Consider the following 16946-nt stretch of genomic DNA (forward strand, 5'->3'; position numbering starts at 1 on the left):
AAATGATGATTAAAAAATATCTATAACTATATGTAATAGAGGTAGTGGAGCATAATCCCTAAGTATCATGTAAAAGATTAAAAAAAAAATGTATTGATTTAGTCATACTAGAAACAAAAGGAAGGTTACTATGCAAATTATATATGCAGACATTAATTTAACACAACCAAATTATAGATGTCAAATTCATGTAGATAAGTTGTGTTACATGAATAAAGAGAATGAGTTAAATCAGTGTTTGTTGAATGAATTACCTGATAAATTAGCATATATAATCCATGTAGATATTTAGTTGTAGCGATCGTTTTCTAGCTTAAGGTCTCTTTGATATCACAAAAGTAAGAATTCAAATCAATATAAAAATTTAGCAAATAATTTTGTAATCGATATCAAATTGACCTTGAATTCAGGTGTATTTTGAAGAGAATGACGAACTTCACGACTCTTGTCCATACATAATAATTTCTTCTATTTAAGGTGACGAGACTAATGCTTGTGAGGATGACTCATTGACACAAAAATTCAAAAAACTAATAAAATAATTACCATAAATAAAGCTTTAACTATGATTTAAAAGAAAAAAAATATTCATATTGATCTTAAATGACATCTCAAAATAAATATTTCATAATTATTCTCTTTTTTTACACCTCAAAATAGTAAAAAATATCACCATTGATTCCAAATGATAATTATTATTTGGTAATATGAAACACAAAAGATTAGTAAAATGAATAGATAGAAGAAGAATACTCTAGTATTTGGAAATATTTCACAAGCCACTAAGGCCAAAGTGGCTAACTTGGATGCAAATCCTTGTTTTAATCTTGCATGCCACGTGGGTGCAGGCTATCACATCAGAGCTTGAACCAATGGATGATCGACACGTGTGAGAGAAGCCTTCAGTTCACGTGCGAGGTCTTTTGTGATTGAGCCGAGCCGAGCTGATAAGATGGCTGAATGGTAAGCCGACAGGTCACGTCCTGTGTTGGCATTGATTGAGATTTTGACATTCTCATCAAAGACAAACCACTAGGCCCAATCATGGGCCCACCCAAATGCCCCAATAACTATGCTATGGAACTTTCCCGATTCATACATTCCCCTTTTTCTTTACTTCAATTTTCATATATATAAATATATATATATATATATATATAAATAAAGTGGGTTTAATTACTTCAATAATTATTAAATGAAGCATAATTCCACTTTTATAAATAATTCAAGGTACACCTATGTACCTTTGTACTTTTCTATCCCTCGTGATATTTTCATTCTTTTTTGCCGGAACGTTTAAAAGAATAATTTCATCATTTGAGTGTGTGATAGAATTGATAAGAATATTCGTTGTATTTTTTTTTTCTGAGTTTTGTATTTCATTTTTGTATCTCGTTAGTTTCTTTTTTGAGTTTTGTGATTTCTACAAAATATACATAAGCAAATAAAAATACAATTATCTTAACCACCAACTTCACCACTAATTGCTACCTGTCACTATAAACAATCACGACCACTTGAAAATGAAAAAGAAAACACCACACTCATACTCTCTAACATACTCATAAAGATACTGTTAAAAAATATATGAAAGTACATAAAAAAAAATATAGATGTGCTGAGAGAATTTGCCATATTTCTAGACTATACAATATAAATATAATTTTTGTAAAAAAAAAGCTTTCTTTGCAAATTTATTTACTCCCATCATACACCAAATAGTGTTTAATCCTTTTTCTTCTTTTTCATATATTATTCGACAGTGCAAGTTTCTCTATTCCCAAAAGATTATTCATCCTGTTATATATACATAGTAACATTTTAAAGCATGAACTATGGATAATTCATACACATCTTTATAATTAACAACATAAAGTTGACGTCATAAATAATTGCAGATTAGTTATTCTTTAGACATTATAATTGGTAATTAATATAATAAGAGAATAAGATGAGTTTTGGTGCATTATGCTCTCTCAAACGTGTTCTTTGACATGTATTCATAAGCATCACTGTATCTGCTGCAGGTGAAAAAACATAAGACATGGGAACCCATTCACTCACCTGGAAAATGCAAAGATGGGGTGCATGTGCATGTCAAGGGTATATGAATGTGAGTAGCCTTCATATGCTTTCTCTCTCTGCTAATCTTCTGACTGCTACCAACTTGTTTCTGCCACTGTGACTCTCTCCACTATCAGATAAACAACTCTATCAAACTATATTCAAACCAGATTTTTTCAGATTGTGTATATGATGCTTTATTCTAATGAGTTTTCAGGTGTCACCCTTATAAACATAACACGCTTACTTTATACATTATTAAATTTTCACACCAAATTTTAGGAGTTACTATATACATATATTCTATTTCATGTATATCCTTAGTATAATTCTGTACAACTAGTAAATTTTTACCTTTTATGCCAACTATCTTTTGCCACATATCTGCTAAACTCTATTATGTAGTTTACCATTTCCTATGTTAATCTGAGTTTCTTACCTTATTTTTTTCGGTATGTTATATGTATGAAGATAAAGAATATGGTGGTAGAAAGTGAAAACATTTGCAGGGCTATGATTAAGACCATGATTAACACAGAAAGCTTTTATAAAGAGGGTATTATTGGTGTTAAAAAGATGCTTCACTTACAGTGCAGTTTTTACTAAGCAACCAAAAAAAGGGGTCAGAGCTTTCTGCACTTAAAAAGAATACAAGAAACGGTTCTATAAGATAAAAAATGAGGATTTGGCATTCAAAAATACCACTCTGAAGTCTCATGCTCACTGTCTGCAGAAACAGTTTTATTTATAGACCCACCTAACTGATAAAAAAGCATTATCCTTTGGAAAACAACTATATTGCTCTAAACTGTTAAAACCATGTTATTATAACATAATAGTTAATAATAGCTTCTTTTTTTGTTTGTTCTTTTGTGTAATTTTATATTCATGTTGAAGGAGTTATTTATTATACAGTTTCCTGACGTAATTGCTCAAGTACCAATGCTTGTTTTATTATAAAAGCATGTACCTTTTGTTCTTCCTATCTATACAAGGTTCTCCAAAACAAACAGGTGCATCAGTTCTGCACTTCTTCAATGGCAGCTCAAGGTACAACCTTAACCTTATTGTCTCACTTTCTATTCTCTTCTCTTCTCTTTCCAGTTTGTTAAACGTATCTGAACTATTTATCTTTTATAAGAGACAGACAATTCTCTTTCTTCTCAAACTTGTACTTTCAGAATAGAGTACTGCATAAAATTCAGTTTCTCAATCTGACCTAACCCATTTGGTCCTTTTTTTTCACCTCCTCACATTTATCTCCACATTGAATTTTAAGAGGGAAGTTAATGCCACAACCAGAGTGTGCAAAATCTTGATATAAAAGCTGGGTTTTTTCCTCTGTTTCATCGCTGACATTGAAGACTCTTGAACAATTATTAAGGATTCTAATCTTGCTCTGGCAGAAGTTGATCTACAAGTGGGAACTGGTAAGGCCCTTCAGGTCAATTTTGTAATTTTTCTGCTGAGATAAGTATTTTGGATTTTGTTTATTCCATCTAATATATTATTGTCTTCAACATGATAGGTAACCAGGATAATTTTCTCCTCCAAGTTTCAACTAAATTTTCTACATAAAAAATTACAATCATCTATGGATGGTTTGAGTTGGGATACCTCTCAACTTGAAGCAAACACACAAATCCTGTGGAATACTATTCAGTCACCACCAGACTTTGAAGGAGGCTACTCCATGTCCAATGTTCTCAATCAAATACATGAATTGGAGAAAGCTCATGCACACTCATATTCTGAAAGAGTGATTTATCAGTCAGCAGATGCTACCACCACTTCTTCAGAGATAATGGATGAGATGCAAAGGCAAAACACAAATCTTTTACAGCATGCACCAACCATGATGCCAGTGAAATCAGGAACTGGAGCCAGTTGGGGAGAAACTTTCACATCTCAATCATACCCGTCTCTATCGGTCAATGGAGCTCAAAGTATGAACCTGATTAGCAACTACATGCCAGGTTTCAGCATGGCCCACCAACAACAGCAGCAACAACAACTTGTCAAAGGGTCACAAAATGGGAAGGGTACTTGCTCTCTTGAATCTTTTGACTGCTTGATTTCAGCTACCAATAGCAACCCAGACACATCTGTTGAAGATGATGGGATCTCAATGATTTTATCTGACTGTAGAAACTTGTGGAACTTCAGCAGTGGCAGTGCAGCTTCCACTGGTGAATCTGAGAGTAATGCTTCCAATGGTAGAAAGAAAGACATGAAGTGTCCAGTCAATGAAGTTGATGAAACAGTTTCTCAAAGCTCCTTTGATCAAGGAAAAACAGTACAATCAAAGGCTAATTTTTCAAAGAGGAGCCCTGAGGAAACTGAAATGATCAAAGTTGGTGCCACTGGCAGTGGTTCCTGCTTCAGTATTGTTCAGAATTCTTCTTCTATTGAAGAAGGTGGATTCAGACTTATCTCAGATGATCCATCAAAAAGGAAGAAACCCAGATGGGACACGAGTTCCTTTTCAAATAACATCAATTTCCAGCAACCAAATTCATCCAGGTCTTCATCCATTGAGGAGCCTGATCCAGAGGCCATTGCACAAATGAAGGAAATGATATATAGGGCTGCAGCTTTTAGGCCTGTGAACTTTGGCTTGGATGGGGCTGAAAAGCCAAAGAGGAAGAATGTGAGAATATCATCTGATCCACAAACTGTGGCTGCTAGGCATAGAAGGGAGAGAATAAGTGAAAGGATTAGGGTTTTGCAGAAGCTTGTGCCTGGGGGAAGCAAGATGGACACAGCATCAATGCTTGATGAGGCTGCAAACTACCTCAAGTTTCTCAGGTCACAGGTTAAGGCTCTGGAATGTCTTGGAAACAAAGTTGATGCAATGAATTGTCCTCCTACAAGCATTGCCTTCTCTTTCAACCCTTCATTTCCTGTGCAAACATCTCTCAGTCACATCCATCATTCCCAGGGTTGATGTTGTTACTATCATGCTCTAATCATTTCATTACCAATCACAATGATTAACATATCTGATCTTCATTTTCTAGCCAAGAAAACTCTAATTAATGACTTGTATCATTGTATTGTAATTGTCTTTAGTATAATCATCAGTGACTTGTTTAGAATTATCTCAATGATGATATTCTCTGGTTTCTATCATAATTAATCAACTGCACCAGCCCACCATGCATGAGCAAATACGGTTTTCACTTTTTTTGGTTACAGTGTTGCTTAAAATGCTACCACTGTCACTGCAATTTTCTAGATTGAAGTGTGGTGGTGAATTGATTTAGATTAGCCCGAAGTAGTGAAAATAATGAAAACCAGTTACCTTGCCTTAACTTTTAGCATGCAAAAAGGCCTAGCAATTATAGCACCCTATTATTGAGATAAAGGGCTAGAGAAAGTGATTGTCACTTTTAAGTGTTTTATATTATAGTTTAAGGTGCATTTTTCTTGGAGAGAGCTTAAACAAGATATTTTAATTGATGTGCTTTGTTAGCTAACCAATGCACGAGACATTCTCTTACGATTAGTGAGCATAGTCAGTGGTCCTGTCTCCTTGATTCGACCCAACGCGTGCTCTTGAAACTCACTCCAAACGCATTGCTCAGCACGTGCTTATCATATTCTTCTTTTTTAACAGAAGTGTTTGTCACAAGTAATACTATATAAAAGCTCTCTCTGTCTTATTTAAACCTGCCATTTTTCTCTTATATGAATCCAACTAATGATATTGTTAATCATGATTATTATGACAACGACGGCTACAACAAAACGTGATGTGCTTCTTGTGCCACTGTCATCAAACAGGGTTTATTTTAATGTGCTCAAATATCTTCACTAAGCACGTCTTGGAGCTATTGTTACTGTATATGCATGTGGTGTTTTCAAACTCATGTTCTTTCCCTCCCCTTTATCTCCCTTTTCTATAAGAAACATTTCCACTTTTTGGTCACTTTCTGATCACAGCACAAAACCCAATTCTCCCACTACTTCATTTTTTTTTGTCTCAACTCCTCTGCCATTTTGTTTGTCACTACATTTCTTGCCTTGTACAAGTATGTTTTAAGGCTTTTACAGAGATGTAATGTACATTTTCTTCACAGTCTTTTCATTAGTTTGCTTTTTTTTAGTGCTTTTTCGATTCTTTAACTAATACTAACTGTTTGGTTAAGCTTGAGAGAATATCACATAAGTTATTGATTTCACATGATTTAAGAAAATTTAAGAAAAGATTGGGTAAAAAAATGTAATTTTTTTTATTTTATTTTTAGTCAATAATTAGCCCATTAACACTTTAGGTGCTTTCATATACTCCCTAATAGTATCAATGTGTAATTACTATGAGGGATACTTGAATTGCTTCTAAGTTGGATCTCAAGTTTGAACTTGTAGGTGAAAAAAAGTGATTGGAAGAGGAGAATCTAGTTATTAACCAGATTCTGATAAAGAAATTAGTCTACCTTGGTTGCATAAAGAGAGGTTTTTTTGTGGTACAAATGCATAATCACCAAAGCACCAAGTTGAAGCCAATCATGAACTTGATCAATGAAATCAATGGGGTTTTCAAAGTGGGTCCTGCTCTTGCATGTAGCCAGTGATTGATTGATTGATTGGTTCTTGAAAGTGGAATTGGAATTGAAGGTTTGAGTGATATGAGGTGAAAGGTTACCATGATTGGATCAAAAGGGGTTATAGCAGTTGAGTTCCTTGCCAAATTAGGAAATTCTGTTGTGACATGGAATAGTAGATCTTTTGCTTGGTTTGTGTCACTTGATTTTGTAATCAATTAATAAAGCATTTGTCAATAAACACCCATATTTCTGTCTTGAAAATGTCAATAGATAACCAATTCTTTTGTAGGCTTTTCACAAGTGGGAGAGAGAGAGAGACATGACAAAGACTTGACTATGTTTAACAAACAGTTGTGTTGCAGCTGTGGTTGATTCTCCCCTTGCCTCAATATATCTGCAACAACTCATTTTTCTTAGTTGTCAAAGATTCAATATTTATACAACTCTCATAGTTTCATTTTTTATGAGTAAACTAAACAAAAGATAACAAAGGAAAAAGGAAAATTTGTCATTTGACAGGTAAACATGATCAGCAGCAGAACCATGTTTATTTATCTAACATGTGCATATGCTTTCTAGAATTAAGTCCCTTCAAAATCTAATCTTGTTACTGGATTAAATCCCTAAATTGTTAATCAAAAAGGGAAGAATTAAAATTGTTACCTACAAAAAACGAGTTAGGGAAGAAGTCAATGATGTTATCTTGATTATATAAAAAAATTTAGCTAAAAAGAAAAGTCCATATTTGAGTCGGCGATCATATTAGAAAATTGAAGGGGATATTATTTAATGGACTAGAGTTTTGCAATTATTGAATTTCAACAAACTCTTCATTTTGCTTATTGTTTTATTGTAATCTTCTTTTGATTCAATTCTCATGTATTTATTTTTATTTATTTATAGTTTTAAATTTATAAAAGAAGAAAACTATAAGATAATGGATTAAAGGACACATGAAGAAATAAACCTAAGATATCATCTTTAACATACTATAATCAATTTTACTTATTTAATATTGCTCATTTTAGTGGATGTAAAATTTTTAACATATTTTCTTTAGTAGGTTAATCGTCACACTTTGTTTATGTTTAGGAGTCGAGGTCAAAGATAATTTAAATATATTTTTCTCTTTTAAATCAATCAAAACGTTTTTTAAACACAAAACGTAACACAGATCAGATAATACCTTGAATTCAAGAACAATTTCAATCCTAATTCCTTTTTAGTATATTATTTTTCCTTCAAAATTGTGATAAGACTTAGATATTAGAAGTGTCCAAGTCCCATATCGAATAAGTATTTTATTTTTTCGTCCTAATAATAACTACACTTTGAAGACGGCTTCCACAAACACGTGATAATTAACTATAATTCTTTTACTACTGACTTTTCTTGACCAATTGTAACTTGGTGTTACATTGTCTGCATGATGTTTTAGAACAAACTAATTATGCAGCATTTTTTATCACTGTTACAAAAAATTATTTTCGACATCTTTACATGAACATTAGTTATGCAGAAGATTGTTATAACAAAAGCCACTTGATTTCTATCATGACAAATAGTAAAAGCCTACAAACACACTCAAAACTAGAGGAAAGTAGTCTCAGCAAAAGGTTTTACTCCTGATTCAAATTCAATAACTTCAAATTCAGTTCTTAATACACAAAAAATGGTTGTTCACAAGTTTGAAATATTGAATCATTTTACCTTGCTAATGAACTAAATCCACTGATTTCATTTATGGAGGCAATTTCAATGGATCCACTAGACGCACTCCTAAGTTCTGCTATGGGAAAACATAGTTTTAGTTCCATAGCCACTTGACTAATTGATGGCCTATTAACAGAACTTGGAGCTACACAAACCATTGCTACATCTACTACTTTCCTTGCAGCATCACTGTCATAATCTCCTTGTAACCTTGGATCCATAATACCATCAATTTCACCATCATCTTCCAGAATGGAACTCACCCATTTGATTATGTGAGTTTTCACACTGCTTTTCAATATGGCTTTTCGCCCTGTGATTATCTCTAGGAGAACAACTCCAAAACTAAAGACGTCACTTTTTTCATTCAACCTGTTTGTTATGTAGTATCTGCAACATCACAAGCAACCACTTACAACTCCTTTTTCTAATTGCATAAAAAGTTTTACACTTAGGATTCAAAGTGACAATCTTGTATAAAAAAAATGCAAGGAAAAAAATACATTTTTCTTCTCTGAAAGTGTTGGGAGTTAATTATCACTTAATGTTAGAAACTGATAAAATTGTAAGAAAAGTGGCTACAACTTTAGAATGTCAGCCAAGGTAGTCCCCTTTTAACATCTAATGTATATGATTTAAGTGATAATATTACCATATACTCAGAACTAAAATAGTATTAATTCAAGACTTAAATAAAAGGATTGTTAATTTTAGGAACTTGTTTAGAATTTTTTTAGTTTTAGATACTGATATGACAATAATTAACCCTTTGACCAAATAGAAAAGTACCATTTACCTTAAATGTACTATTAAGTTGGTTTAGTTGTTGTATATTAAATTTGAAATGGTAACTGATATGAGAAGAACACATACTCAGGGTCAAGGTATCCTGGGGTGCCTGCAATAACTGTTGATACATGAGTGTCACCTTCATCTGAAAAGATCCTTGACAATCCAAAATCAGATATTTTAGCACGTAGATTTTCATTGAGTAAAATGTTTCTAGTCTTAACATCTCTGTGAACAATTGGGGGCTTGCAACCATTATGAAGGTACTCCAAACCTGCAGATAAAGTTCAGTGTGTAACACAACAGAATATTAAGCAGCTAATTTTTATTTTTCTTTTGTAATCTCCCATAATCCTCACCTACTGCAGCATCCAGTGCAATTTGAAGTCTCTGTTTCCAATCTAAGAACGTTTGACTTTCACCTGCATCCACAGAGAAAAGGTGTAAAAAGGGAAAGTCTTGATACCAAAGAATACATTTTTTATTGCATATATGACATACTTGAAATTAACCTGCACATATGACATATTGAAATATAAACTTTTAGATTGCATATATGACGTTTGAAATTAACCAGATAGTTTGTCAGATAAGTCTCCATTGGTCATGTATTCATATATGAGTGCTGTTCTATTGCCTTCATTGTAATATCCAATAAGTGGAGTCAAGCATTTATGGTGTACTCTTGTGAGAATATTTGCCTGCATATCAGAGTCTATTTCATCAGACTTGAAAACATTGAGGCTTATGCAATAAATACAATTTTTTTTCATCAACTGATTATACCTCTGTCTGAAATTGCTGATACCCTTGAGTTGAAGCAGTGAGCATCTTCACTGCTACTTGTGTTTCACCTATGCAACCATGGTAGACAATTCCAAATCCTCCTTTACCCACAACCCTCTCAAAATTATTGGTAATACTTCGAACCTCTGAGTAGGTGAACTCTTGTTTCTTTGAGTCCACACTCACAGTTTTGTTGAAACAACTCAATTTGTGCCTATTCAAGACAACTAATATAGAAGAGAAAAGAGAAAAAGGAAACAATGAGATAGAAGTAGGAGAAAAATATGTGGATCATTTTTCTTATGATAAAGATTCTTTATACCTCTAACAAAACTTAATACAAATAATAACTTAAAAAGAGATTAGTGATGTAAGACAAGTATAAAAGTTAAGGATTATAATTGTTTAACTAGCACATTTCCATGGCAGAACTCTTGAAAAATAGGTGATGAGAAGTTGTTATATGTACCTTGAAGTCTTCTTCTATAAACAAAGGAGAGTGTTGCTGAAAGGATGAGAGCTGCAAGAGCTGTTACTACCAGTGGAATTACTATCTTCTTCCTAGTGGGACAAGGACTTGAGAAGCAAAGATGTGGATTTCCACCAACACTTGCATAACATTATGAAAGAAACCTTAAAAATTGTTAAGAAAAAGTGTTTGACATGTTTAGCAAATAAATTTATTTTTCTGTCATAATTTAATTATAAATTATAAGTAATTTTTGTCAATTTATTGTAACATATAAGTTTAGTTGATTTTTAAATGTATTTTTTAGGGTTAAGGAAACAGGATGAACCAGTAAGCAAGACTGTGTCAGCCTCCATTAATTTGGAGAGTTTGACTGATATTTTAGTTTGTTAGTCTACTATTTCTATTCTAAAATGTGAATGCATTTTTTTTGAATTTTTTGTATTATATGTGTAAAAGGTTAAAATTAATTTATTAAAATGAAAATATATATAATTTAAATAATTATCATTTTTGTATTATATTATTAGTTGAGTGTAATTGTACAATATTATTGTAATTTAAATTACAAAAGTTGCAATTATTGATTGTAGTAATTAAATAATTTAATATCTAGAAATCACATCAATATTAAGTTTTTAAAAAATATTCATAGTATATATATATATAATTATCTTTTACAAGGTTTTCTTTTTTATTGGTTTAGGACGGTTTCTTCCTACACCTCCATACCTTCTTCTCTCACCTCCATATATTTTTGAATTTCCAAAAATGCCCCTCTATAATATTTTGGATTACGTAATCTGAAAGTCATTTTTTAAATTTATAATTAGCTTCCAGATTATGTAATCCGGAAGCCTTTTTTCAGATGCATTATTACTTTCTGGATTACATAATCCGGAAGTCTTATTTAGCTTTTGGATTATGTAATCTGAAAGTCTTTTTTCAAATGTGTTCCAGATTACATAATCTGGAAACTAGATTATGGAAGTGACGAAAGAAGATAAAAATGTATTTTCATATTGTGTATGGAGGTGACAAAAAAAGATATGGAGGTGCAGGAAGAAACCGTCTTTGTTTGGTAGATTAGTAAGAAAGCATGCCCAAGTGATATATAGTGGTCTAATACTCCTATATATTCATATTAAGTCAATTACTTCTAGCACCCAATGTTTTTCAACCTGCACCCAATTAATATTTTTGAAAAATTTAAAATTATTCTCCATTCTAAAATTGAAAATCTAAATACCATCTGATAAAAAAAAATCTGAAATAGTTTTTTTTTAAAATTTGATAGCGATATCATGCTTACATTAATATAAGCAGCGACCCATTCCTTGTTCTCTCAGAGAGTTTTGAAGGAATTGAGCCTGATAGTTTATTATCTCCTATATTTCTGCAGAGAAAGACACTCATATAAATATTCTCAACAATATCAATGTCAATAAATGTAATCATGATCATATTATCACTTACAAAATCATCAAGAACTCAAGTTCAGATAAAGAATCAGGTACAGAACCAGTTAAATTGTTATTGGACAAATCCCTGCAAATTATGTGACTCTATCAGAATCATGGTAAATTATGAACAGGTGTTTATCCAAAAGATTTACATGTATGCTTACAAATATTGTATTAACTTCAGATTTGATATGGCCTCAACTATGCTTCCATTCAACCCACTAGAGGACAGGTTCCTGAAAAATTGACTCACAGTGAAAACCAGCACTAAGTTATAAGTGATGAGTTTGTAGTAGGTTTTGTGCAGACCAACATACAAAGATGTGATTCTAGGTTGGTTGTGTCCATTGTAGCTGCAGTTCACACCCTTCCACATCTCAGTTTTAGGGCTACAAGGATCTCCTTGCCATATTTGCTTCATGTTGTACGTTGACTTTATTTGCATGATGGCACCAACTATATTTATATAACTAGTTAGTAACATGCATATACGTCACGGTATCAGAAAGACAATTTGAAGAAGTAAGAGTCTCAGAGAAAGATACAATGAGAATATTTCAAATCACATACTGTTAAACTTTAAACCTAACAATCATGAGGTCGTTATGGATCTCCAACACGAAATGACTTTAATACCATATCAAGAAGTGAACTTCCATGATAGGTAGATGATGATTTCTTTTTATGTGACTTATCGTTCCTTTCATTTGAGAGTTTGTTTGGTGATTTGTAGAGTTTGAAGAATGTCTGTAGGTCAGGTGTTGAGCAAGTTGACCTTGGTCACTTTCTGTATAAAGATTGAAACATCTCTTAAGTGTCTGTATAAGGGTTGAAACATCCTAAATTGTCTTACTTTATTTTATTTATTCTTTTCTGATAAAGAAGTGAACTTTTACATCTACTATGAAATGTCATAATCTTTACTCGACGTGGATTCTAATAGATACCAAATTAAATAGAGTATATATGTAATGTAATAAGTACCATCATTTTGATGTGTTTGTGGTAGATCTAGGGTCTTCCCTTGATAAAGCTCAATGCCATTCAGTATAGGGGACATAGTTGCTTTATTTGTTCTGTTGATCCAAATCTGTAACACAGTTTCGGGTTCAGAGGATATATATATCAAAGTACCGTGACCCAGGAAAGGTAAAGTGGCATTATTCTGAAGGAGTGCCCCATTCACAAAAACATCGAATTGTCTAGTTTGATCAGCTTCAAGCTTCTCTATCTCAGCAAAGTACATGTATACATAAAATCTGACTGCACCATTGCTTAGCTGATATGAAAATCCCAAATTATCAGTGACATTTTCTGGTGTTGCTGCTGTTTTAAGGACAGTGGAGGGTACCCCATAAGAGAAAGGTCCTCCATTAGCTACGGCAAGGGTTGTACTAATCTGTTTCCAGCCATGTGGATTGTAGGGTGACCAGATTCGATCATAAATATCATCAGGGTACCTAAAGCAAAAGGATCTGAATTCATTTCCAATTGAACAAAAAAAAAACAACCTTTGTAAATAAAGGAAGAATATGTAATTAATGTCATATAATATATATATGTATGAGGGAGAGATTTTTGCATTGTTTTCAGGTAAAAAATAGAAAATTATAGTTATTAAAAACGTGCTAATTTATAAAAATAAGCAAAGTGTTGTTAAAAATATTTTCATGAAGTTAGTTAAAATACATTCACCTATATATTTAAAAAAAAATAGTAAAATATAAATATAATTTTCTTTAAATATATTTATATTGTAACTTTTTATAATACTGTTATGGTACTCTTTAATGTAAGACATATTTTAGAAGGATTTTATAAGATATTTTATTGTTTTTATATGACAAAAAATTAAAAAATATTAATGATGAAAATAAATGTGAGCCAATAGTTATATATATATATATGTGTTTTTTTTTTAGGGAGTAGTATTTTTGATAAATAAAGTAGGTATAAATTACATTCACACCGTTTAATAAAAGAATTTAATATTATCATTGAATAGTTCCAAAGTTACATCTTGCTTTATAGTCCTACCTATCTATTTTTTTAATTAGCTTTTTTAATGATGTCAACTATGAGTTTTTTTTAAGATAACACATTTCAGCCTAGTATATCTCTTTTAGATATATATATATATGCATACACCAAAGGATTAACAAGTCAAGTATATTAAAAAATAAATTTTAAGCTAAAATCAATTTTATAAAATGATATTGTTTGTGTTAGGGAGATGAGACCTTCGTCTTTCTCCTTCCTTCAAGCAGGTTGCTAGGGTTGTCTGTGATCCTTCTCGCCTTCGTGTTATCCCTTCGACTCTCGATTTCGAATGAATGCATTGCTTAATTCTTAACGCTAGTTTAGTTTAGCTAACCTTGATTTGAACATTAATGATTATATGTGTCGGTCGACTGACCGTGTGAGATAACTCGATCAGTTCGGTCAGATGCCGAGACACGTCATCGGCCATGCCACTAAGTATTCTCCACCTAATCTTTATATATATATATATATATGTTTTAATCATATTGTCACAGATATGCAGTGCATGATTTGAGTTACCTGACAATTTGACCCTCTTGTAAGCCTACATCAAACCTTTCCAGAAGCTGTATTGACTCAGATACATAGGTACCATCATTCAGAACTCTGATCTCCAAGGTTGATATGAAGGGTGTCCCTTCATCTGTGTTAACAAGGCAAATTTGAATATAATCTGATGTTGCAACATGAACAATTTCCATGGTTGTAACAGTGGAAGCATTTTCAAACTCCACAGAGTCCCAGAAGTTGGGTCCAAGGTACAAATCAAACTTGGGCAGGGAATCTTTTCCATCATAGTTTCCATACATGAACCTTGCCCTAATCACACGTTTGTTGCTATTCATTCGAGGAAGATAAAGGGTATAGCAGTTTCTTGTGCCTTCAGGGAAGCTTCTAACATTCCAAAACCTTCTCTCCAAGGATTTCACCATGTATTCAGATGATATTCTCCTGTTTATACCTGTGTCTGTGGCATTTCCATCTGAACTGTATTCAATGCCTGTAGTTTCATCTTTGTAGCTTGGTTCATCCACCACTCCACAATCAATGCTAATGAATTCTGAAAAATGATCCACACACAGTGAATACTGAAGAAAAGTTATATGAAGATGATTATTAAGGGAAAGAAGAAGATGAAACCTGATTGATCTTGGGCGTGAATAAGAGCTGAAAGAGTCAAACACAACAACACAAAATGTTTAACCATTTCTCTGATTAAGTCCTAAACTTGTGTGTTTTAAAACATATATGGAATTTGTCTGAGTGAGGGTTATTATATATAGTATTATGCAGTAGATATGATTCATTCATGCTTAGATACATTATATTTTAAATTAAATGCAGTTCTCTTGACCAAATGTAAAAATAGTTTTAATATACATACAAAATATTAAAGAAAATGACATTCAGTTGGTTTTTTATGATTATATTTCTACAGAATATTTCAGAATTCTATAGAATATTTAAAATGTATGAAGTTGTGGATCCATGATGCTATTGTTTTTTGGCAGTTTCTTCCGACACCCCTACAATTTTCTTCCTGCACCCCCATAATTTTGTAAATTCCGAAACTGATCCCCATAATTTAGGGATCTGGGAGTGTGCTACGGATTCATCAATCCGGAAGTGAATCATGTTGCATTCTGGATGAGGGGTGTTCCAGAAGTAAAGTTTGCATAAATTATTGATTTCCGGATTGCTGAATCTGGAAGTCTAATTTCTATTATGGATTGGTGGATTCGGAATGAATTTTTTTCAATTATGGATTTCTGAATCTAAAATGCATATTTTGAATTACAAATTGGCGGATCCGGAATGGTTTTTTCAATTATTAATGTTTTGCATTTTTTTATTTTGGATTAACACTATCATTCATGTACTACCGGAAGCATCAATCCGAAAGATTACCGAATGCGCCAATCAAAAATTTATTGGATTTCATAATCTGAAATACAAAAATATTTATAAATGTACAGTTTATATAGGGACAGTTTTGTCTTTGTGCAACTTTGTGGGGGTGCAGGAAGAAACTTCCTAGGATTTGTTTTGCTAATATAACTAAGTGAACTTTTTTCCCACCTATTTTAGTTGAAAAGTTGAATAAAAATAACTTAGACCAATAACATAAAAATATAACTATAATTATTATTAGTCAAAATAATTACGGTCTACATCAAGTAATTATCAACGAATGTCTGTTTTACCAAAACTTCCAATATATTTTTTTGTCTTTCACAAAACTTTAGCTTTAATTATTATTTTTATTATTATAATAGTTAAAATTTGACAATTATTTCACAGAAATTATACTGATAAATATAAAATTCTCAAATTATTATGAATAATGTATATTGTATTTATGAGATATAGAATTTCTTTAAATTTTTTGACCTCAATATAATGTTTTTTAAAATTTATTTTGTATAAAAATTAAAAATATGAATTTAATCATAGAAATTAAAATTTTAACTCTTACATTTAAAATAATAAAATTAAATAAATAATATAACTATTTAAAAAAAATGTCACAATATAAATTAAAAAACTTTAAAATATTAATTTGCATCAGTGAAGTAAGTCTAACTCAAACACTACTGTTTATTTAAAATTTATTATTTAGATACAAAATCTACAAACTTTTAAATGGTTAATTGCAAGAAGGAGATATGTGAGATAATAAGAAATATTTCAATTTAAGGAAAAAAAAATTACGTATAAACTGAAAAGAATCTTGTATGATCTTAATCATGTTGATATGATAAAATCAATCATTTTTATATTTGTTAATTGTATTGATGAGTATGAATGGATTCTCCACTTATAGATTTATTATAGAGGACAAATCACAAGTAACTAACTACTCTCTAAACATTATTAAGAAAATGATTGGGTCTTCATGGGCTTGGGACAAACCTCATGTCCATAAGAAAGTTATAAATAGAAGACGATTCCAAAAGAAGAATGTAATGATTCTATAACTATAATATTTGTAAACTGAACATACTCATTACTTGAGCGTCAAAGTGTCTTTGTAGGTACCTATCCCTAAAACACCAAGAAACTGAATGG

General features: G+C 31.7%; 2 protein-coding genes across 3 annotated transcripts; one reads left to right on the forward strand and one right to left on the reverse strand.

Annotated features, from left to right (window-relative positions):
- Positions 1-2980: 2980 nt before the first annotated feature.
- Positions 2981-5171, forward strand: LOC137819318 (transcription factor bHLH87). Of its 2 annotated transcripts, XM_068623118.1 has the most exons (3): positions 2981-3114; positions 3344-3494; positions 3593-5171. In XM_068623118.1, exon 3 carries the CDS (start codon positions 3659-3661, stop codon positions 5009-5011), a length of 1353 nt encoding a protein of 450 aa, XP_068479219.1. In that variant the 5' UTR covers positions 2981-3114; positions 3344-3494; positions 3593-3658; the 3' UTR covers positions 5012-5171. The 2 variants fall into 2 exon arrangements, with proteins under 2 accessions (XP_068479219.1, XP_068479220.1); XM_068623119.1 differs by lacking the exon at positions 2981-3114 and having other exon boundaries at positions 3321-3494.
- Positions 5172-8215: 3044 nt separating this feature from the next.
- LOC137819315 (probable LRR receptor-like serine/threonine-protein kinase At1g05700) lies at positions 8216-15152 on the reverse strand. The gene is made up of 13 exons (XM_068623114.1): positions 15018-15152; positions 14397-14937; positions 12819-13294; positions 12152-12290; positions 11999-12070; positions 11848-11919; positions 11684-11767; positions 10372-10511; positions 9903-10129; positions 9691-9817; positions 9476-9538; positions 9201-9390; positions 8216-8717 (listed from the first exon to the last, which is right to left on the reverse strand). The coding sequence occupies exons 1-13, from the start codon at positions 15082-15084 to the stop codon at positions 8321-8323; spliced, it is 2595 nt and encodes an 864-aa protein (XP_068479215.1). The 5' UTR covers positions 15085-15152; the 3' UTR covers positions 8216-8320.
- Between the last annotated feature and the right edge of the window lie 1794 nt (positions 15153-16946).

The sequence above is a fragment of the Phaseolus vulgaris genome, chromosome 10, assembly GCF_000499845.2.
Source record: "Phaseolus vulgaris cultivar G19833 chromosome 10, P. vulgaris v2.0, whole genome shotgun sequence".
Lineage (NCBI taxonomy): Eukaryota > Viridiplantae > Streptophyta > Magnoliopsida > Fabales > Fabaceae > Phaseolus > Phaseolus vulgaris.